Raw genomic sequence first — 24,260 nt, forward strand, 5'->3', positions numbered from 1 at the left:
AGAGAGCTGAGTTAAGGCGTGGCTAAGTCCTGTGGGGCATCCAAATTGCCAAGTAGCAACTGGTTGGGGTCTGAATGGTAGTACAGCCTTGGATGCGGCTTGTGTGAGAGTCATCTCAGCAGAATAGAAGCTGGGACCAACACAGAGAAACCTGTCTTGAAGAAGGTATTGGGGAGGAAGAATCAGAAGAAGAAAAGAAAGGAAGGAAGAAGAAATTTTGGCTAGGAAGTATGTATTGGGTTTTTTGTTTGTTTGTTTGTTTGTTTGTTTGTTTGATGAGGCAATTTCAATGCTCCTGAGAGTAGCCTACAGAGAGGGAAATGAGCCAGAGATGCCCCTGTGACTACAGAGCAAGGCCCAGACGAAGGGAAATGGGGATCCTCAGAGAGTTGACTGTATATAGACCTGGACTGGTGTTGAGCAGGAAGCTGTTGCTGGCTGGGGCCTTGGTTATTATAGAAGTATCAGGGTCCTTTCAAACAGGAACAAGGGAAGCTTACAGTATGGGATCAGATGAAATAGTTAGAGAAGTAGGATTACTTAGGGATTAGAAGCCTTAATGAGCTCACCAGAGCTTTGTGTCTATCTGGAGGCTATCAATGTAGTGTTTGTACCCCAGATAAGGTATAACCGGACAAATTTTTTTCAAGTACTCCACTTCAGGCAGGTTTATTCACAGGTTCACATTATCCTTTCCCAGGCTGACTCTTACTTCATCCACGGTTCTCTCAGCAGTCCTCTGGGTGCTGCTCTTCTTTCCGTCAGACTCAGAGCCCCAGGTACAGTAGGCACTGAAGCCAGCTTGCTGCACAAGTGTTGCTGGGAACCCTGAGGACCATGGCAGTGCTCTCTAAATAAACCTTGAGAGGTCAAAGGTTTCCAAACAGGAGATAAACTTGCAGCTATACCCCTCTGTAATAGAAGAGTTCCTTTTCTTCTGTAGAAGACCGAATCGTCTCTTCAAGCTGACTGCACTGGATCTGAAAGACAAGGTCACAGTTTTCAAAATTCATGTTTAACTGCCTCAAGACAAGTTTTAAAAACTTCTGAAAGCACCCATTTTTACATCTTCTCCAATGATATCTAATTGATTGCAAGAAGTACCATTTCTTAGAACTTTTTAAATTGAATATTTCAAATATGAACAAAGAATATAATAAGCTCTTGTGCAGCCATCATTCAGCAATAGCTATGAAGAATCTGCCGATCTGATTTCCTGGAGCACTTACCACATCTGTAATGCAGTGGGGTTCCCCCTTTTTCGGTTTTTGGGGCAGGATCTTGATATGTAGGCCAGAATAATCTTGAACTTAGTCTATCCTGCATCAGCCTCTAGAATGCTGGGAATACAAGACTACACCTACGTTTCACTTACAAATTCTCCACTACAGAGGATAAAGTTTGGTACCATGTACACGGGCAGGAACATTATCCCATCTAGCAAGTGTTAGCAATGGACCCCTGACAGCCAGTGTCATTTCCAGCCTTGCAAGGTTGGATGCATTTAAGACCTGATGGCAAGCAGAGGAGCTCTGAAGGGACAGCCTCCCTTTTCAGGATCCTCGAAGTTCTAGAAATGTCCTACAGGGATATCTGAGGAGATGCTGGACCCCTCTCAGCCTTAGGATGACCTGCCAAGCCCGGATATACCATTAGCACAAGACTGCCAGTGACCCATCACCGCCCAGCTAGAGCCAACAAGCACGTACCTTCCAGGTCTGGTGAATCTTTAGGGCAATGGAGAGAGAAACCCTACCTCCTGCCCCTGCTCTGCCCTCTGAGATTCAGTCTCTATGTCTGGCAAGGCTCCTGCATGACCCCTTCAAGCCTACTGCCTGCTCTCTCAGCCTGGTGGTGCAGTGCTAACTTTGGTCTCCGCATCCTGCCAGTCCTGTGGGGTCTTGCTGTCCATTCCTCCCTCCTGTTCCTCCACTGGGAACTCGTTCTTTTAGTTCCATCTCCGCCTGTGCAATTCCAGCCATTTCCAGAGGTTCCCTTCTCCAGGAAGCCTTTCTTGGTTCTAGCCCCTCTGTTCATCACGAAACAGTAATTTCTACACATTATATTACCTTTCCTGTCAGAGCATATGACAGATCCTATCATTGATCTCAAGATCTGTCCTTTCCCACATCTCAGAGGCCTTTTTGTTGTTATTAAATTTGTGTTCGTTTATTTTATTTGTGTGTATATATGTGTGCGCACATACTTGTGGGTGTATATGCCACGGTTCAGGTATAGAGGGTAACCTTTAGGATTCAGTTTTCTCCTCATGTCACGTGGGTCTCAGGGAATGAACTCAGGTCCCTAGGCTTAGTGGAAAACACCTTTATCTAGCAAGCCTCCTCACTGGCCCATGAGCTGAGTTTTAAACAGGCATAGAATACAACTCTAAAGCAGTAACTCTTGGTACAGACATTGTCTTCCATTTCCTTCAACAGACAAGGAAACTGAGAAAACTGACCAACTAGATAGAGGAACTAGGAATTTTAATACGTAGAAAACATAAATATATTGTATTGCTCTACACAATGAATTATGGGGCCATGTTCCTTCCCTAATACATCATCCATCAGCTTGCTACACGTGAGTATATACATTAAAATTAGAAGGTTTTGGGCTGGGAGGATAGCTCAGTAGTAGAACACTATTCTAACATATGCAAGGCCCTAGGTACAATTTCCAGCACTGAAAAATAGTAATAAAAGTCAGTCAGTGCCTTAGTCACACTCTAAGGACTCAGCAGTCACATGTGGTCAACGTTTGCCACACTGGGACAGCACACAGCGCACTGCATCACTGCAGGAAGACTTGCTGCATAAAGCATGGCTACACAGCTTTACAGGATCTGAGTGTCTTTCAAAGATCTGTTTGTTTGTTGATTGGTTGATTTATTCATAATCTTTGGAAGATGGCCTCATGCAGCCCAGGCTGGCCTCAAACTCACTACAATGAAGGATAATCTTGGGCTTCTGATTTTCCTGTTTCTACCACCAAAGCCCTGGGATTACAGGAATGTGCCACCATGTATAGCTTATGTGGTGCTGGGGATCAAACTCAGGACCTTGTGGAGCTAGGAAGGCACTTTACTCACCGTTACATCCTCAGGTCATAACGTTTTGGGTTTGTTTTTTCAGTATTTATTTTATATGTATGGGTATTTTACCTGCATATATGCTTGTGTACCATGTGCATGCACTGCCTGTGGAGGTCAGAGGGTGTGTGACTGCCCTGAAACTGGATTTACAGATGGTTGTGAGCCAACATATAGGTGCTGTGGTCCAAATCTGGGTCCTCTGTAAGAGGAGAAAGTGGTCTTAATTGCTGAGGCAATCTCTCCAGTCCCAGTGTTTAGTTTCTGAGACAGGGACTTGCTATGAAGGCTAAGCTAGTCATAAACTTAAAATCCTCTACATCGGGTTGGGGATTTAGCTCAGTGGTAGAGCGCTTGCCTAGGAAGCGCAAGGCCCTGGGTTCGGTCCCCAGCTCCGAAAAAAAAGAACCAAAAAAAAAAAAAATCCTCTACATCGACCTCCTGCATGATAGGATTACAGGTTGTGTCGCCACTACACCTGGCTAGCTGGCAGCTGCCCTGTGGCTGTTGGGTACTGAGTCCAAGACCTCAGCAAGTGTAGTAAATCTACTACTATTATTGTTATTGTTGTTGATCGAGACAGGGTTTCTCTGTGGTCTTGGCTATCCTGGAACTCACTCTGTAGACCAGGCTGGCCTCATGGGTCATCACTAAAGCCCCAACTTTGTAGTTTTATTTTTTTAAATAAAATTACTTCTTTTTTGTTTTTATTGTTTTTGTTTTGACATAGGGTTTCCCTGTGTAGCCCTAGAACTTGCTCTGTAGATCAGGCTATCCTCAAACTCAGAGATTCCCCTGCCTCCTGAGGGCTGGGATTAAAGGTGTGCACCACTACCACCTGGCTAAAATTATTTCTTTTATTCCTATAAACATGAAATAACCCAACTTGTCATCTGTGGGGAAGCTGTGGGGATTCTTACCTGTCCAATTTGTGGAAACATGCTGAACGACACTGGCACCATCAGGCCCATCATAAAGAGTGTAGAGCTCATTCTCAAGATCACTGATGCCAGCAGAGTCTGTGGGTAAAACCGCGTCCTGTAAGAGACAAGGCACAGCTCACACACAGAGCTCAACACTTTTGGCCTGTTTTCTGAAGCAGGCGTTCTGTTTCAGTGTGGCTGATTCAGCTCAGCATGCAGTTACAGGCAGTGCCTGGATCACTGATCTAAAAGGCACATGGACTGAGCTCTGGGTGAGGGTGCCCTACTCAGGGAATGGGGCATTGACCAGTTAGATGGAGCAACTTGTTGAAACTCCAGAGCCCCAGTCAGATTCTAGAGCATCTGACTCAAATCAAAATGTATTGCGTGATAGTTTTTTATTTGGTTGTAGTTTTTTGGTTTTTTTTTTTTTCTTTTCTTTTTTTTCGGAGCTGGGGACCGAACCCAGGGCCTTGTGCTTGCTAGGCAAGCGCTCTACCACTGAGCTAAATCCCCAACCCCTGTAGTTTTATTTTGAGACAGGGTTTCTCCTGTCTGTTCTGCAATTTGCTCTGTAGACTAGGCTGGCTTTGAACTCAGAGCTCTGCCTCACTTTCTCCTGAATCCTGCCATTAAAGATGTGTGCCACCACTGCCTGGCTGTGTGATATTTAAAGAATTGGAAGAAGCTGTATAGTGATATGTGTAGCATTCCAGCCTGGGGAGTCAAACCCCTGAGGCCACATGAATGGTTTTAATGACAGAGCAGGTGCCCAATGGGAATTCATTTGTCCTTTCTTCTCCTTGGATTTTCTGGGGGTGTGTGTTTGTTTTTGAGGTTCAAAAAGTAGAAATTGAGATGGAAAATCCCCAAGATGCTGTATTGTGGATGCCCTCTGCTGTCCTGGTCCTGAGACACTGGTTCTGTAAGGTCATCTAATGGCTGTGTCCGTCAGACTTCACACCACTCCCTGGAGACAAATATCACTTCAACCTTACAAAACTCCTTTACATCATTCATGTTTGACAAGCACTGCAGCTCTGACAGAGCTATGGGGTTGAGGATGGCAAGGACAGCCCAGGAAGACCCCAACTAAGCAAGTCTCTGCATGCATCTGGCTGGCTCATCTGTGGGAAGAAACTGTTGGCTCTGCCCAGGCTATTCCCTTATTTCCCAAAATGTGCCCCACATAGAGTGCTACATGGGCTTTTTAGCCTTGCCATGGGGCTCTGAGCGGCTGGTTCAGGATAGACACATGACTGTAATGTGCCCACAGAAAGTTCTGGAGTCTTGTCTGAATGAAGAGAGATCTGTCTCTAAGTTTTGCTCTATGGCTCTGAAGGGGAGGCTCTAAGGTGACTGGGGGTTATCAGCAGGTGTGTCTCTCTTCACAGAAGACTTCCAACACCACAGGGCTGAAGAAAAGGGAAACATCCAGTCTGAACATTTCAGGCTCTGTGCTCTAGACTACTACTGCTTGCACCAGATATCTGTGTAAGTGCAGACTGAGTTTATCAATTGGCAGCCACAGGAGCCCTGACAGACACTATGATCTCTGCCTACATCAGGATCTTGTTTATGAGGCAGGCAGAACTTAGCAGGTAGTCCAGTGTGACTTAGAATCCCTCATCCTCCTGCCTCCACTCTCCAAGTACAAGGATTATAATATGCCTGGGATGATCAAATCCAGGGCTTGGTGCAGACTAGATAAGCACTCTCCCACAGTTCTTCAGCCCTAGTCCCATATCATGCCGTTTCTTGTTTCACCAAAGAAATGTTAGTCTACTGGACTTGGAGCAACTTGAACCTATTAAAGTACACTAAAGTGAAGGAAGGGTAAAGACTGAGCAGTGTTCATGACATCAGAGTTGGGAGAACCTGAAGATCACCCCATTCCACTCTGCCTACAGTCAGAAATGGCTCATGGCCATGTCAAGAGACAGTTAACCAAGGGGAAGGAGCCTAGGCTCCAGGTTCAGGCAAACAATTCCTTTCCTGTTTAGATTCTGTCTTACCTGGTCTGTCTTATAGAAAGGCTATGATGGCCTTCATGCCCTCTCCTCCCACCAGGTTTGTATTAGGTGAATTTATAAGGGTTTTGATTTATTTCTTTTCTGTTTTTCTTTTTTAGATGGGTTTTGACCGCCTAGGGAAAGGACCCTCTTACCTTTTAAAAATATGGATAAAGAGTTCAGGGGCCAAGGCTGAGGTCCCAAACAGCATTGCTCTGGACTTCGCTGTTTCTTTAATAGCCTGGTAGAAAGGCCAAGGGGACAGCTTAGTTAGGAAGACAATGTCCAGGGCCCACATCAGAGACTAGCACACAGCAGCCCCCTTTTAACTGAGGTAATGCTTACTGGGAAAGGTGTTCACAAGATGGCTGGCCTGGTGCTCAGAGTAACTGAGGAGGGATTTCACCTCCTTGATCCTACTGTGGTCCCCATCAATGCATCGAAACACCCCCAATTACCATCCCCAATACACCACCCAAAAGTACATACCAAGGCAGCATCTAGACAATGCCTCACTTAGAATGAACTAGCAGCCTCCAGAAGCAATTCGGGATTTGCCCTGAATTTGGCTCATATTGCCTTTCAACCTTACCTTTGCCCCCCAGCCTCCTATCCTAACCCTCTTACCAGTGGTTCTCATCCTACCATTGGAGAATCTCCTTAAAGCCAGTTTTGAGTACACTGGGCTACTCTCTAGGCAAAGATAATTGTCTATACCCAGCTGTCTCCTGTATGTACCTATGCATGCATTTAAAGTTTGCGGCATTTTGTAGGGGCTAGAGTGGGAGCTCAGAGTTTAAAAGCACTTGGCTGTTCTTACAGAGGAGCTGAATTCAGGTCAAAGCATCCATGTCAGGTACCTCACAACCACCTGCAACTTCAGCCTGAGTGAGCATATCCACTACACCCATCCGTGACACACACAGAGAATAAACTCATAACACACATTCATATAAATAAAAATAAAATACATTTTTAGGGTCGGGAGAGATGGCTCAATCATTAAGAGCAGTTGCAGCTCTTGCAGAGATCCTAGATTTGGTTCCTAGCACTCACGTAGTGACTCACATCTACCAGTAACTCCAGCTGCAGGGAGCCGATGCTTCCTTTTGTCCCATTTGGACATCAGCATGCGCAAGGTTAATACAGTTGATCAAAGGGAGAGAGTAAGTGACTGTGGAGTGCACAGCCCCAAATGGGGCACATATAACACAACTTTTACATCCAAGACTCAGGGGACATCCCAGAAGAAGGGTAAGAAAGACTGTAAAAGCCAGGGGATCTGGAAGAATCCACCAAGTGGTGTCTTCCGAGCATGGCAGGGGTAGGTGTTACATCTGAGCTCTCAGGAATATGGCTACCTGCACAAAACTGCACAAGACCACGCCAGTCAATGCTCCGGCATGGATATAGGTAAGGGCTCACAATGTTCCTCTCCTAGCTGAAGAACTAAAGGCAGACAACTGCTGAGGGAGGGAGAGTCATCTCTCTTCAGAGCCCCCAACAGATTGCCCATGTATAAAGTCACAGTTACACAAAAACACACAAGAATGAAAGAGCTAAGCAGATAAAGGCATTTGCTGCCAAACTTGATGACCCGAGTTTGATCCCTAGGATCTACATGTGGAAGAAAAAAACAATGCCCAAAGTTGTCCTCTTACCTTCATACACACATCACTTGAGCCTTCCCTAAACACTGGTGAGTGTGCCCCCTCCCTCTCAACAAGTACCCTGGAGTTGAGAAGAGCATATAGGCTGCTGAGGCTGTTTCTACACTGGTGGGGTAAGGCAGCCACTGTTTATCAGCCCAAGCATAAAGGGAACATTCCAGAAGGACACTTGTTAGCAGGACACACTGACTCACTCTATTGGCAAATGAATGGCTTCCAAGCCAACGGGTGAAATCCACACTAACCTGAAATTTGATCCAAGGTGCCTGATTATAATCAGATACCTCTGGTTACGCAGTTCTGAAAGTTTAGCCAAGGAAAATAAACATTTCAATGACAGGGAAACCATAAAAGAGCGTGCATGCTTACGCACAGTTGTGAACATTTTATTCCTAAGAGAAAGAAAAAGGTTCTCTTTAAAGCAGACCATCAAATTTTTTCTTTCACCCTAAACTGATCGTCCTGCAGAAGTGCAGTTTGTGCTGGTTGAGATGGCCTGAAGATTTCCACCCCAAGATCTTGAGCAGGCACCTCAAGGTTGGGAATAGACTGACCTTGGATATCCTGAGCCTACCACAGGCTGGCAGAGGAGGAGCTAAGCAACAGGCTGATTAAAATCATGTTTTCCCCATACTTTCCAGCTTTATGAATACTTCATGAACTTTAAAGATACTAATAACTGAAAGTGAAAACTGAGTCAAAAAGAAACACAAGTATGTTCAAATCCCAGCGATCACATGGTGACTCACAACCATCTGTAATGGGACCTGATGCCCTCTTCTGATGTGTCTGAAGACAGCTGCAGTGTACTCATATATAATAAATAAGTAAATCTTTAAAAAAAAAAAAGAAATGCAAATATGTCCTCACAAGGAGCTGCTGTCAGTCATTGGCTCAGAGCGTCTTTATCCCTATGAGCCCAAACGCCCCATTCCCTGGAGGGTTAATACGGATGAAAAATGTGGGCCACCCAACAATGGACTACTAAACAGTGAGAAGTTGATATTAATCTCATACTACATGGCAAGTATGAGGCCAACCGAGGCTGAATGAGACCTGTCTGAAAACAAATGCAAACATTAAGAAAGGAACACTGACACGTGGTAAGAAATGGATTAGCTACAGAAAGGTCATACAACCACTACTATGTGATTCATTTACCAAGATTTCTAAAAAAGGCAAACTGTGGAAGACACATACAGATTGGTGTTCCTCTGGGGCCAGGGATGATTAAACTGACAGAAGGAAAAGTTTTAGGGTGAGAAATACTCCACAATCAGCATGCCTTTAATCCCAGCAGTTGGGAAGCAGAGGCAGGCCGATCTCTGTGAGTTCGAGGCCAGCCTGGTCTACTGTGTGGTTTGAATATGCTTGGCCCATGAGAAGTGGCACTGTTAGGAGATGTGCCCTTATTGGAGGAGGTTTGTCACTATACAGGTGAGCTTTGAGGGCTCCTAGGGCTCAAGCTCCACCTAGCGCACCTAAGTGCAGAAGAGTCAGTCTCCTTCAGCCTGCCTTTGGACCAAGATGTAGAACTCTTGGTTCTTCCAGTACCACATCTGCTAGACACTGCCATATCTCCTGCCATGATGGTAATGAACTAAACGTCTGAAACCGTAAGCCAGCTCCAGTTGAATGTTTCCCTTTATACGAGTTGCCTTGATCATGTTGCCCTTTCACAGCAACGAAACCATAACCACAAAGCTATTTCCACGACAGCCAGGGCTACACAAAGAAATCAAGTATTGAACCAACACCCTCCCCACAAAGTGAAGCAACAACTCTGTCTTACACTGTGTGTGGCTATATAGGTCTGTGTGCATGGAGGTCAGAGGACAGCTTGCAAGAGTTGGTTCTCTCATTTCACCACATGGGTCCTGGGGACAGACCACCAGTCCTCAATCTTAGTGGCAAATGCCCCTAGTCTGCCCACACCTTCCCCTGAATGAAATATTATTTTTAAATTTTTTATTAGATATATTTCTTTAATTACATTTCAAAGCTTATTCCCCTTCTTGGTTCCCTGTCCATAAGTCCCCATTCCCTCCCTTCCCCCTCCCCCATATGGGTATTCCCCCCATACATCTCCCTTATTGCCCCCCCATATTCCCCTGCACTGGGGGTCCAACTTTGGCAAGATCAAGGGCTTTCCCTTCCACTGGTGCCCCAACAAGGTTATTCTCTGCTACATATGAAATATTATTTTTATTATGGAGATGGGGTTTTATTTTTTTTAAAGAAGATTTATTTTATGTATATGAGTACACTGTAGCTGTCTTCAGACACACCAGAAGAGGGCATCGGATCCCATAACAGATGTTTATGAGCCACCTGTGGTTGCTGGCAATTGAACTCAGGACCTCGGGAAGAGCAGTCAGTGCTCTTAACCGCTAAGCCATCTCTCCAGCCCCGGAGATGGGGCTTTATAATATAATTTAGTCTGCTCTAGAATATGCTGTGCAGCCTTAAAGGTTGACCATAAATTTGTAATCCTCCTGTTTCAGACTCTGTAGTGCTGGGATTATAGCCATGTGTTATCACACCTGGCTAAACATTTATCATTTTATTTTTTTTATTTTTAAAGATTTATTTATTTTATATATATGAGTACATTGTAGCTGTCTTTAGATACACCAGAAGATGGCATTGGATCCCATTACAGATGGTCATGAGCCATCATGTGGTTGCTGGGAATTGAATTCAAGGCCTCTGGAAGAGAAATCAGTGTTCTAAACCACTGAGCCATCTCCCAGCCCAACATTTATTATTTTAAATGTACAAAGCTGAGTGTGGAGGCTTGTGCCTGTAAACCCTGACCATGCAGGTGGAAACATGAGGATCACTGAGTTCCAGTCAGCCTAGACTACAAAGTGGTATCCTATCTCAAAACACCAAAATCCATAAAGTATGAACTCCAGCTGGGAGGTGGTGGTGCACGCCTTTAACCCTAGCACTTAGGAGGCAGTGGCAGGAGGAGCGCTTGACTTTGAGGTCAGCCTGGTTTACACAGTGAGTTCTAGAACATTCCAGACTACACAGAGAAACCCTGTCTCGAAAAACAAAACAAACAACAACCATCACAACAAAAAACTAACCAGAGCTGCACTGAGAAACTCTGTCTATAAAAACAAAACAAGAAAACAAAATGAAAAATAGATAAATAAATGAAGTCCATACTCCAATGAAAGGTTCCTCTAGAAGAGAATCCTACTGGATTCTTACAGAAACAACTGTGCTGAATCGAACAAAGGAACCAAAGTATTCACCAGTAAGAAAATATTAAAAACTAAGGCTTTTATATGAGCTTATTTTAGACCAGAGAACTGGATTTCCATAGTCTGTTCTCTACAAAGGATTGTAAGATAAAGACTGCAAACCCTCTGCTGTGAGGTGGAAGAGATGGAGTACAGGGCAGGCTGGGAAAGGAAGAGCCAGGAGGGACTTCAGGCAGCACACACAGAAAAGACAGACTATGTGCAAGCTCCCGCGTGCACCGCCACTCGTGAGATGTCCCTAGCATAGGCAGTCTCATGGGCTAACTCAGCGCTAGTAACCAGTTATTTAATTTTAAAAAGTTAGAGAGAGAGAGAGAGAGAGAGAGAGAGAGAGAGAAGACAATCTTATGCATTTATGCATTCTAGGGCCTTTGAATATAACATATAGTGACCTTGAACTTCTGGTCCTATGATAGAATTATTACAGGCATTCCCCACCATATCTGGTTTGAGGGATAAAACCCATAGCTTCATACAAGGCAAGCAATTGCTCTACCAACTAAGCTACATCCCTAGCCCAGTACTCAGTTACTTAATCAAATACTGACCCTAGTAGGAGTATTCTGCTAATATCTATAATTAACTTACTTAAAATAGGAGACCTGACATTCATACTGTGGGTTACCTCATCCAATTAGTTGACTAAAGTAAGACCAAAACCTGAGCCAGGACTCAGTGCAGTGCAGACCTGTGATGCCAGTTACTCAAAAGACTGAGGCAGGAGGATCACAAGTTCAAGACCAGCCCAGGTTACATAGAGCCAGTCTCATAAATCAAAGCAAAACTCACTCTGGAACTAGAGATATGGCTCAGTGGTTAAAAGCACTTGTACTACTCTTCTAGAGGACACAAGTTCGACCCAATGCCCACATGGCAGTTTATCACCTTTTGTAACTCTAGAAGATCTCGTGTCTTCCAGTTCCAGGAGATCTGATACCTTCTGGTTTCTACAGGCCAAGAGTAACACACATAGGGAAAACATCCATAACATAAAATAAATAAATTATATTAAAATTCTTAATAATTACCCTAATTATTAAGGGTGGTGGTATCAGGGCATACCTTTAATCCTGGCAGTCAGAGGCAGTCAGATCTCTGTGAGTTCAAGGCCAACCTGGTCCAGGATGGCCTAAGGCTACACAGAGAAACCTTTGTCTCAAAAAACAAAGTAAAATAAAACAGAAACAAAAAATCCAACAACAAAAAATTTACCCTGAAAAGCATTTGCTTGGGTGCAAGCCCCAGTATTAGGGTGGGGAGGAAACCAAGGAAGGGGAGGCAAAGGAAAGGGGAAAGAAAGGAGAAGAGGGACAGAGAAAGGGCAGTATGTGGAAAACATGCCTGGAAGGCCAACACTCTTAAGGCTCAGACAGGAATATTAGGAATCAGAGTCCAGCATAGGATACTAGGCAAGAACCTGTCTCAAAACATCAACACACACACACACACACACACACACACACACACACACACACACACACACACACAAAGAGAAAAACAAAGACTGAGAAAGAGAGGGGAGAGAAAAGAAAAGAGAACAGAGAGAAAGCAGGGGAAGGGAGGAAAAAAAAGAAAACAAACAAAACCCAAGGTTCTCCAAGAAACAATTCTGCCTCCAATTGGTGTGTGGGATCTGCCTCCAGCCTGTAGGCTTGCTCTATGGGGCTGTAACTCAACAGCCCGAACAGTCCTGTGAGCAAACTCCTGGATAAGAATCTCTAACTGCCCATACACACATCTTGCTCTGTTTCTCTGGCAAATCCACACCACTGCACCATCTCTTAAATAATGAGGTACAAAGCACAGTATCTTTTTCTGGCATGACCAGGAGATGTGCCCAGGAAAAGTAGAAAGCAGACAGACACTAGGTTACAAGCTCTCAAACACAAAATCCAATTCTGTACCCAAGAATAAGCAGTAGCAATAGCCCTGCTGTGTTTCAAACCTTTCTCCCAGCTTTTCTGGAATAGCCTATGACATGGCCTTCCTTATCCATCACCTCAATTCCTCGATGGTTTTCAAAACTGCGGGATGCAAAAACATTCATTCCGCTGATTTGGGCTGTAGATAAAAAGAGCAAGAAGTAGAAGTCTGAGTTAAAGACAGTAAGGGAACACGTGATGGTGCAACAGCTGCCCTTCTCCTGACTCTCGGATTCTCACCTGCTACATAGGCAGGGCCACCCAAGCTTTCCTGGGGCTGTAGGGGTAGGATCAGAACCTTTATCCACTTGGTCTCTGATCCTGACTGCAGCCAGATAGAGGGTCCCAGAATGAGGTCTCCCTGGCTCAACTGCTTAAGAATCCCAGGATTCTTGAAATGACTTACTTAACATGGATTCACAATATGTCTGCAACATCACTTGCTCAATTTCAACAACAACCTGCCAATACTTCAAATTTCTTTGATTCCCCAAGCTTAAATGTGGAACAATAAACAGAACACCTGTAGGCTGGGGAGCTCAAAGTATTTAGCAAATCCAAATGGAGTCTCTCATTCCCCATAGTTGGGATCCCTATACTGCCACCTGCTTACTGCGTGAGCCTGAGCAAGTTTTTAAAGCTCCCTGTACTTCAAGACTCCTTACTTGTTAAAGGGAGTATTTCTACCCACAGGTTGTCAGGATTGTGATGAACAGAAATGTTTGTATAAGGCAATCTTTAAAGTGTAACTGGAGTGGGTTGGGAATTAGTTCAGCAATAGAGTTCTTGCCTAGGATATACAAGGACTTAGGTTTGACCCTCAGCACTGCAAATGACTACAACAATAAAAGTAATTTGTGGTTTCAGGTTTTTGTTCATTTTTTAACAATGAAAAGTGTATTCATAGTGCTGTATCCAAAAGCCGGCTCAGCAATAAGAGGATACCGTTCTTGCAGAGGACCCGAGTTTGACCCAAGGATTCATACTGGATGGCTCATAACTGCTTATAATTCAGTGCCCTTTTCTGACCTTCATAGGAACCTGCACTCACATGTAATATCTATACCCAGACACAAACTAAAAACATGTAATATTAAAATATAAATTTAAAAAAAGATATCTACAGAGAAAATATCTCTCCTCAAACCAAAAATTCAATTTAGGCCAGAGAAACCCAGCAGGCTACAGTGGTACTGCCACAGGTCACAACATGGCCAAGTTACCCAGGGTCTCTGGAGATGAAGTGACCAAAAAGACAAGCCCAGCTACATGCCCCCATCCCTTTCTGCTTACCAAGAAAGATGATTGGCAAGAATCTTTTAAGCCAAAGGTTATTCAGGGGATACTTCAGTTGAAAGAGATGGGGAATTGACTGGAAAATAAGAAGGAAAAATCATTGCACCAAAGCAAAGAATCAGCTGAATCAACAACACAACAGCAGAGCTGGCACAGTCTGGTTCCCACTTCAGGTGGGATTGCAGTCAGCACTCACACATTTTGTTTTAATTACAACCCTGAGGTAGTTCTCTCTGTGTATTCCAGGAGTAGAAGGGACAAAGGGAGATTCTGTAACCCCTTTGCTCATAGTCTCAGAGCTGGGTTAAAGCCAGACTGGGAAATTGAACTGGTTTGCTTCTAAAGTCTTATTTATGGATCTTGCCATGTGGCCTAGACTGACCTTGAACTCATAATCCTACTACCTGACTCCTGAGTGTTGGGATCACAGGCCTATGCACTGTGCCTGGCCTTAGGATCGCCAGCTGTTTTCTTTCAATTTTTCTGAGACAAAGTCTCAGAATGATGCATTTGCATCATTATATACTGTATATATTATATACATTATAACTTACCCTAGTTCTTAAATCAACTCTAAATTAGATAGAATAGCCACTGTAATATAAATGCTACAGTAATATTATTATGCTGTTTTGCTGAGAGGATGATAAGAAAAGCATTTATAAATGTTTGGTACAGATATTGTCAAACCAGTGTTAGTTCCCTGGATGCAAATCTCCCCATGCATGTCTAGAAACTTAGACTAGCTAGCAGGTGATTATTCTGAGGATACAAGAATACACTACTTGTATTTTCTACTCATACATTCTAAGTTTATGGGTCAGAACAGAAACAAAATTTGTAATTAGAATCAGTTCCTTCCTGCCTTTCTCTTTTGTTTTGTTTTCATTTTGAGGAAAAATGATTTCACATGTATCCTAGTTAGAATGTCAACTGAGGGATTGCCCAAATCAGATGGGCCTGTGGCCTTACCTATAAGTGACTGTCTTGATTAATGTTTCATGTGGGAGGCCCAGCCCACTGTGCCATCACTCTCCCTAGGCAGGTGGGCCTGGACTCTGGGAAAACTAGGGGAGCATGAGCCAGGGAGCAAGCCAGATGGCAAGCAGTATCTTCCACGGTTCCTGTTGACCTTCATCAACTCTGAGAGAGTCGCTGGGTCAAAAGTAGAGCTGTGGGGAACAGCAAGGAGTTGTGCCTCAGGTTCCTGGCCTGACTTCCTTCAATGATAGACTGTGACCTGGAAATGTAAGACGAAATAAACCCTTTCCTCCTCTAAGTTGCTTTTAGTCAGAACAACAGAGATGGGTTGGGACAATAGGGTACAAGAACACCTACTCCAAAGAAAGTTGAAGACGCAAACACCCCTGCTCCCAACAACGTTCTCTCTACTGGTCCATGACTCTAAGGAAAAATCAAAGAACATATTATAGTAAGCACTTATCATGGTTTTGCTCTGCAAGGATAATTTGTTAAAAACTCAAATCCTATCTTCCTAGGGTTCCCAATGCTTACATAACTGGCATTTCCATTGGTGATGTTAAAGGCTGTGGTATATCCATATAAGCAACCCTACAGAAAGAGAAATCAGTGGATCACTTTCTGGAATCAAGCATAAAAGAACCCTGAAAATCATGACATTTAAAGTGCTACTACCTGAGTTAAAATGATGGACTTTATTCCAGTGTCTGGCATCATCATCAGAAGTACCTTTGAAGAAAACAGAATATGCTTATGCGTCTCAGGTGCAAAAGCAGAGCCTTTAGAAACAAAATAGCTCCCAGATACTCAATACAGGATTGTGGTCCTGAGTGAAAATGGCCCCCATGAACTCATGGGGAGTGGCATTGGAGGTTTGGGCTTGTTAGAGGAAGTGTATCATGGAGGGGAGGGCTTTTAGGTTTCAGAAACTCAAGCCAGGCCCAGAAGCTCACTATTTCTTCCTGCTGCCTGCAGGTCCAGGTGCAGAGCTCTCAGCTACCTCTTCAGCACTATGTCTGTTTGGATTCCCCCATAATGGACTAAACCTCTGAACTGTAAGCCATCACCAATTAAATGTTTTCCTGTGTAGGAGCTGCCACGGTCCTGGCACCTATTCACAGCAATAAAACCCTAAGAGACAAGATCAAGAACCGTAGTGCTTGCACAGCATTAAGTGGACACATAGCTAATAGTCAGGAGGCACACCCATGTTGGTGTGCACCTAGTCACTCCTGAACCAGTGGTATTGTGGTACCCACAGAAGCCAGAGGCTGGCTTCAGGATACCCATGGGACTAGAATTACATTGTGTTAGGTACTGCCCAAGCCAGAAGAGCTTTTATCCACTGAGCACTCTCTCCAGCTCCAACCCCCATCTAAAAAGATTTATTTTTGTTATCTGTGTGGGTGTATGAAATTTTTGTTTTTATACACTGATTATCTCACATGTTTGTTTAAGTAACAGAAAGCTGATTAACACAGAAAGTAACGGACACTTTCATTAGGGCTGTGGCCAGCAGTATTTCCCAACTCACTGACTGTGCTGTGATGTTTTCATGGGCTTTTGAGAAGTCCAAATCCTGACTGAATTAAGTGGAATAGGGGTGTAGGTATAGAAAAAAGTAGACAAATGCCACAGCAGGACCTATAATTATCTATCAGAGACCCAGAGCAGGAGGTACACACATGCAGTCAGGAACTCACCATGGGTGCTGTCACAGGCAGGAAAGCTGTAGGAAGAACAGTATGTTAATGATCATGGCTACCCAGGCAGACAAGTTCTGAAAGGACAACATCCCTTGAGAGAACTTTCTGCAGCCTCCTAAGGACTCAAATGTTGGGGGACATTTTCTTTTTCTTTATAAAAATAACATCTATAGGCATAGGAAATGGCTCATTCAATGAAGTTCTTGTGGTATAAACGTGAAGAACTGGGGTCGGGTCTCTGGTACCCACAAAGAAAGCCAGATATAGTCTACACAGGCAGAGAAAGATGAGTCTTTGGAGCTCACTGGTTTATTAGCTTAACCAAATCTATAAGATCCTGGTTTAGTGGGAAGCCCGATATCAACTTTTTTTAAATGGTAGAGAATAATAAAGGAAAACATCAGATATCATCCTCTGGCCTTTGTGCACACAAGCACATACACAAACATGCACACATATGCACACACACATATAAACACGCACACACATACACACACATAAACACAGACGCACACTCACACATACATACATACACACAAACATGCATACACACATGCGCACACATACACACACACACACACACACACACACACACACACACACACACACACACACAGTGCATATTGCAGAAAAATTAAGACCAGAGCACAGGAAGACCTACCCGTAAAGACACCCTCCAGCTTTTCCAGACCTCTACCTGAAGGTAAATGGTAATGACTCTTGTTCATCTTTCTAGATTTAAAAAAATTTTTGAGACAGGGTCTCATGCAGTCTAGGAGGCTTCAAACTCCCTGTGTAGCTGAGAATGGGCTACATGCCAGTCTATGTGGTGTGGTACCGGAGATCAAACCCAAGGCGAGGGAGGTACTCTACCAACTGAACTACATCCCAATTTGTGTGTGTGTGCATGTGCGTGGGTGGGTACATGTGAACGTTTATGAATGTACATGTGGATGTCAGAAGACAAATTCAGTGTTTTCTTCAATAGCTCTCTACCTTCTCTGTTTAAGATAAGGTTTTACTATATAGCCCTGGCTGGTCTGGAACTTGCTATGAAGATTGAGCTGGCCTTGAAGTCACAGAGATCCACCTGTCTTAGCTTCCCAAGTTTTGGGATTAAAGGTGTATGCCACTATTTCTAGCTCTGCCTTATTTCTGAATCTGGAGCCCACCAATTCTGAGTCCCAGGAATCCTCCAGTCTCCACCTCCCGAGTGCTGGGGTTATAGGCCTAGCTTTCTACAAAGGGTGCGGAAATCAGAACTCAGGTCCTTGTGCTTACACAAAAGGTACTTGACTAAGCCACTTCCCAGCCCCTCTCAAGTATTTTTTTAAAGCTATGGCTTCCAGAATTTCCATCAGCAATTCCTGTAAAGGAAAATAAAGTAGGCAGTTTTTCTGCTTTATGCCAAACCTTCCCACCTACTTCTGAACAAGAGAACCAACTCACCTGCAGGTCGGAAAAGATGGGGGATCAACTTGCTGCTGTCAGGGTGCACAGTTGACTTCAAAGGGGCAGAAGAAGGGGTTAGATGGATGATGGATTTCATGATTTAGAAAACCAACAATTATAAAGGAGCAGAAACTTACAAGACTCTTATTCCATGCGTCTTTAACCTAAAGAGAGATAATAAGAAGTATCATATTTTTAAGGTGTTTCAATAGCAAACAGGATCTCTTGGCCAGTCTTAAATCCTGATGTCACATTTATACTGTAATTCAGACAGGGTAGGCCAGAGACTAGTAAGTCAAAACCAATGTACCTAATGAATCAAATAAGTAAAAAATAAATTAACAACAAGCCAAGTGATGAACTTTATGCCAAGAACATTAGGAAGTCCTAGCACCATGGAGAGGACTGTCATCTAACAGCCCTTCGGTGGGTCTAGAATAGTCCCCAGGCAGAGATAGCACACAAAGACTTTCCAATGCCATCAGCCCCACCCCTTGTCACAGAACTACCTGTCAGTCCAGAGGCTTCAAGTTCTTAGAAAAACAAAGCTGATGTGAACTTTCCACGGTTTGTTTTGTTTGAATTTCAAGACAGAGTTTCTCTGTGTAGCCTTGGTTGTTCTGAAACTAGCTCTGTAGACCAGGCTTGTCTGGAACTCAGATCCTCCTGCCTTGGCTTGACAAGTGCTGAGAATAAAGGTGTGTGCCACCACTGCCCAGCTGCCATGGGATATCTTGGGGAACTAATCTTTATGAGTTTGAGAAACCCTTATGCAGCAAGATAGGTTAAAAAAATACTTGTTCTGAGCTCACTGGAAGGAATACAACCCCAAAGCAAGAATGGCAGGGTCGCCTTTATATAAATGCTGGGGGCCATGCATCTGCAAAAGCATCTCCTGCAGGAGGACCTAATTGAGGACAGCCTGAAACACCAGCATTCCTGCAGGAGCACCTAATTGAGGACTGCCTGAGACACCAGTATTCCTGCAGGAGGACCTAATTGAGGACCACCTGAGAGACCAAAGAATGCTAGTGCAAATAATGCCAGCCAATCAGGGACTGTCATTTAGAAGAGATGCTTTCTTGGGACCAATGGGGGCGTGGGTAGAGTGCTCAGATGAACTTGCTACAGTATCTCTCGCCTGCTCCTGGACTCTGTGCCAACTCACCCTCAGCCCCCAAGAGCAGGCACAGTTGGGGGAAATGCTGTCCAGGGTACAGGCAACACAACCCTGCATTGGAATCCTGCCTACAATGGAATATGGACTCTAAGTTTGCTATGGGCCTCCAGGAATTGGCCATATACGAAGAATTAACACTAGTAAGCATGTATAGGAGGAACACTGCCCTGGCTGTATTATAAGATAGAATTCTAACTCCCCATCTTTGTAAAGTGAATCCCCTAGGCAACATGTACAATGGCAGGATTAGTTACCAAACCTTACTTAATTCGACTCTGTACAAGGTAAGGTCATGTTGAACCATACACATCTGTGCACATATGAGGTCATGAGACAGATACCCTTTGGTTATCCAGGTAGTGTTTGGGTGCATCCTCAGTAGTAAACAACAGCTGTCGTGATTTTTCTATGCTTTCCTGTAAACAAACATCAAGAAATCAGGCAATAGTCTCAACATAGTCTGTGTTTATCTCATCTTTAGAACACATCCATCAGCCCACAGTACTTCAGCTCCACACTTGATTTCAAGATGTGTCCCTGGGTTTCAATAAAATAACAATGCTGTGTGTTGCTCAGAATTAGACCTTCTGGCTTCCTAGACCGCTCCAGCAACCCCTATTGAAGCCTCCACCTTCCTGGCTTCTGGATGTCAACTGCCTTCCTGACTAGAGTCTTGGCAATCCCTAACAGTTCATCTACGTCCATGGCTAGCTGGTTCAGTTTTGTTCCTTAGCTCTTTTTTTTTTTTTTAAATTCTGAGGGAAATACATAAAATACAAAGAATAATTATATAATAGAACACCTTACCCAGAATTAACGACTGTGAAATATCTTTATATTTGTTATATATTTGTTTCTAATTTTATTTTATTATTCAAAACAAACCATTACTCTACCTCATTTCCTCCTCATTCTATCAGAGATACCAGACTATTATGAGTTTAGGGTGTAATCTTCCAGTCCATAGTTACACTTATTTATATATACTTGGATACATATAGCTATAAATAAATATAGTATTCATTATAATTTGCATATGTGAAATACTTTATACCTTGTCTCACAGACATCTGTCTTCTCATTTGTTTACATAGTTTTTGCAGCTTTGGGGGATGAGCCCAGAGCTTTGCCCATGATAGACAGGCAGCTCATCACTGAGCTACGTTTTGAGCCTCCTATTCTCCCATTTAACATCATTCATACTATGCATTTCCACTAAGTGAAATATTGATATCACTTCTCACTTTTAATGACTAGTCAAAATTCCACTGTATGAAATACCATAATGTATATTTCCCCTACTGCTAGACATCTAAGTCCTTTTCTGGCTCTTAATACAGACAAAAGGTGAGAGAGATCTAGAGCGTGAATACTGGTATAACCTTATGTTCTCTCCCTTAAGAGTTATTATTGTGGCAAGGTAACTCCTCTTCATCTCTAACCACAATAATTCAAACTCTTGTCTTTTACTGGGACAGTCAGCCATCCCCAGAACTTACAGTCTTGCCCACATATGACCTCTCTGGCTAGTTACTATTTGGCCACCAAGAGGCCACTTGGCACACAAACCTCATCACTTGGCTCTGTTGGGAAAGTGCCAGCTTATAAGACCCTGCAAAATATGCCTGGACTCCTAGACTAGAAACTGAGGGAGGCCCCACTCCCTAGCCTTGGGCTCTACTTACATCCCCCTTTCCTGACTCTTTTTTTTTCTAGACACCCCATCCAGAGAGTCTCCTAACTAGGTTAAGGCAAAGGAGTAGCTCTGTTACAGTCTTGTTGGATGGATTTTTGTTTTGAAACAACTCATTATGCAACCCAAACTGGCTCGAATTCACAATCCTCTCTCAGCCTCTATGGCAAGCAACTGACTCCTAGAAGACTGGGCTGGATTAACTTTGAATTGCAGCATCCAACCCAGGTATGGTATCCTCTGCTCAACAGACGTGTGTTTAACTCATCATATTCAAAAAATTACAAAAAATTAATAATCTACACACATGTATACACAGATGTGTGGGCTATTATTTCAAGTTTCAAAATAAAGCATGAAATTCATTATTCCTTAAAACAAAACCATACTCACAACTGAAATAAACACGTTTACAGGATCTAATAAATCCATCCACTGACAAAATCTTCGAAAGAAGGACTGAAGACGGTGAGAAAGAGACACACCAGAGAGCAAGTTAAGAGACATGAAACTTATTAAGGCAATCCCAGTTCACTTCAGTGGAGGCGTACTTACTAAAGAACTGTAGGCAGTCTGACTTTTATCAAATGTATCTCCTCTAACCACATGGGATAGTTTCCTTTCAGAATTAAAACCTAGAATTTGGGGTTCATATTTTCTCTTCATATCTCCATATGACCACAAGGTAATGACCTAGAAACACCGGACTCTTGCCTGACTTTCTCTGCTGCTATAAGGCTTACCTATAACAATAAGAGGCAGTCAACCCAGCAAGGGCTCAGATAGGGTTACAGCTCAGCTCACATGGGAAGGAGGTGGGTTCTGCTCCAACAAGCTGCCCACGTTCGGAACAGCTTCAGCCTTAAGTACTGGATCTCCACAAACAAGGGTGGGCTAAACTTAGTTTAAGGTCAAGGCCTCTAACAGAGTATTTAGAACCTTGAGGCCCCTGAGGATATGCAAGAAGTGAAACTGAGCCAGACTGCTTGCACGGGTTACACACTGGACTTCAAAGTCTTTGTACCAAAAAAAAAAAAAAAAAAGGTAGAATCTATTTTTTATTACATGTTGAAATGTTATTTGGCATTGGTTGGACTCATTATGTCATTAAGATTAATAGCTGTTTAAAACCTTTTAATATGATTACTAGAAACACTACCCAACAGTGACTTCCCAGCCTCTAACCTGCTTAAAGCAGGGCGTAAGTGTGGTCTTAATCTAAATGGCTGAGCCAGGCATGCCTAGGAAGCCTGGAAGGACTTGTTTTCTCTTCACTGTGCCGCTTGTCAAGGGCCGTTCTACTGAGGACTGGAACTCCTTAGTGAGGCCCTACCATCGTTTGGGAGTGACTTTGTGGCCTTCTCCAACACAGTCTAGGACCCAAGTAAGAGATGCAAGAGTGTGGACTGAAGAGCTTGGGTTTGTTTCCCACCCCCAATACAGGGGAGTTACTCGGCCCAAAACCATCTCTGACAGGAAAGTCACGATGACGCAGGGCAGCCGGTCAAGGTCACTCTGCCCAGGCCAGCCTCCCGCCCCAACACCCGGCCCGGAGTACTTGGCGTTCGGAGATCCAGAAATGCAGGTTGGGTTCCATGTGGACCGCGGCGCCACTGCGCCCTTGGCAACGCCAGCAAGCGCCTCCTCCTCTTCCTGAAACGAACCGGAGGGCGGTGCAGGACCAGATAGCTCTGCAGCTCAAGGGGAGGAGCCTACCGACGAGTCCCGCCCCCAATACAAACGCTCCCCTGCTATAGGCTAAGTCCTCCTCTTCCGTTCCTCACTTTATAAGAATCCAAATGTTCCGGGTACAGAGGCGATCACTCCCACTTCCAGTCTGCAGTTATGGCAGGGATCCTGTAAAAGGAAGACCCTGTAAGGGTTGCAAAAGACCCTCTACCATCAGTCATGCCTGCGCTTCTGCTTCTTACCAGGCGCACATTACCCCTGAAACCCGTTGTGTACACGAGATGGGTCAAGCCAGAGCCAGCTACATAATTTTCGCGGTGCAGTGAAAAATATGCCACTTGTTTAAAAAGTATTGAGAGTTCCAAAAGTGTGTATTATTGAAGCAAGTGTGGAGAAGTTGGGTAGAGTGGACCAAACTTTCAGCCAGACTGGTTAGGTTTTAATCGGTTTCTTTCTAGCATAGGTCTGTCATGTAAACTGAAAGGAGAGCAGAAATTGATTTGGTTGGTTAGAATTTCAGTACAGTGGAGAGACTGGAAAATTGTGTGACCTACAGGCGAATTACCTTGAGCTAAGTTCTGGCCTTCCAAAGCAGCCATTCCTTGCCCACCCTCTGTGTCAGAACTAACTTCTCATAACAATAGACAAAGTCTTTAGTACCTATTGATTGATTTGGCAGGCAACTAGCTCCAAACCAAAAGTTAAGGATGCCATCAGATAGCATCTTGAGCGTATGGGAAAGCTTCCTCATAGTGATGTACATGCCTCTCTGATGTACTCAGCAATGTATTTTAAAGCTTGCCTTGCCTTATGACATTCTCTGTTCTGTAAAACTATAAAAACTTTGTGAAACTGTTTCCACATTGGAACGTGAGATTTGGAGTAACCTCAACCTGTGTTCCCAGGCTATGATGACTTAAAATAGCTCCAGAATAAACTTACTCTTTTTTTCTTTAAGAGTTGTTTTTGCTTTGGGGATTTTTTTGTTGTTGTTGTTACGGTATGGTGTTTGTTTGTTTTTGCATCAATCCACTTTGGTTGAAAGCCAGATCAACTACAGAGTCAAATGGGCCTTTCCTACCTTCTCTCATCCCATTTCCAGGCGTCAGTATAGATGGACTAGTTGGTATGCACTTGAATGTGTGGACAGAGTATGCATGGTGTTCAGTAAGACTCCAGAGCTGGAGCCCCAGCACAACACTTAACTAAGTGATTCCCCCATGTCAGTATCTCCAGGTCTATCTTCTCATCTGGAAAAAGGAGTAGTAATTGTACTAATCCTAGGTTTGCTTAAGATTGAAGGAAATGATTGAGCCAGGCTGAACCCACTGGAGGCGGCCAGTGATAGCCATGACCACCACCTAGAAGTT

At 43.8% G+C, this 24,260-nt stretch overlaps 1 protein-coding gene across 16 annotated transcripts; it reads right to left on the reverse strand.

The window, feature by feature from the left end:
- Positions 1-638: 638 nt before the first annotated feature.
- Sfxn4 (sideroflexin 4) lies at positions 639-22,896 on the reverse strand. Of its 16 annotated transcripts, XR_015632657.1 has the most exons (18): positions 22,760-22,861; positions 21,595-21,660; positions 19,850-19,924; positions 18,466-18,492; positions 18,326-18,380; positions 16,874-16,899; positions 15,846-15,899; positions 15,705-15,761; positions 15,528-15,593; positions 15,162-15,429; positions 14,187-14,265; positions 12,917-13,032; positions 12,034-12,106; positions 11,857-11,918; positions 7,942-7,996; positions 6,182-6,267; positions 4,012-4,129; positions 640-980 (listed from the first exon to the last, which is right to left on the reverse strand). XR_015632657.1 is itself a non-coding variant. In NM_001108527.1 (14 exon segments), coding segments are annotated over 14 exon segments (942 nt in total). In that variant the 5' UTR covers positions 22,799-22,896; the 3' UTR covers positions 639-902.
- Between the last annotated feature and the right edge of the window lie 1,364 nt (positions 22,897-24,260).

The sequence above is a fragment of the Rattus norvegicus genome, chromosome 1 (assembly GCF_021556685.1).
Source record: "Rattus norvegicus strain SHRSP/BbbUtx chromosome 1, alternate assembly SHRSP_T2T, whole genome shotgun sequence".
Classification (NCBI taxonomy): domain Eukaryota; kingdom Metazoa; phylum Chordata; class Mammalia; order Rodentia; family Muridae; genus Rattus; species Rattus norvegicus.

Bases quoted from the DNA above. Each gene is read 5' to 3' on its own strand.
- Sfxn4 (XM_087575736.1), bottom strand. From the start codon at position 21,708: ATGTCTCTTAACTTGCTCTCTGGTGTGTCTCTTTCTCACCGTCTTCAG. The intron at 6,268-12,916 runs GTTTGAAACACA...CCTTTCTACCAG, and splicing joins CCAGAAAAGCTGGGAGAAAG to GCTATTAAAGAAACAGCGAA. The intron at 981-4,011 runs GTAAGAATCCCC...CTTGTCTTTCAG, and splicing joins TGTTTCCACAAATTGGACAG to ATCCAGTGCAGTCAGCTTGA.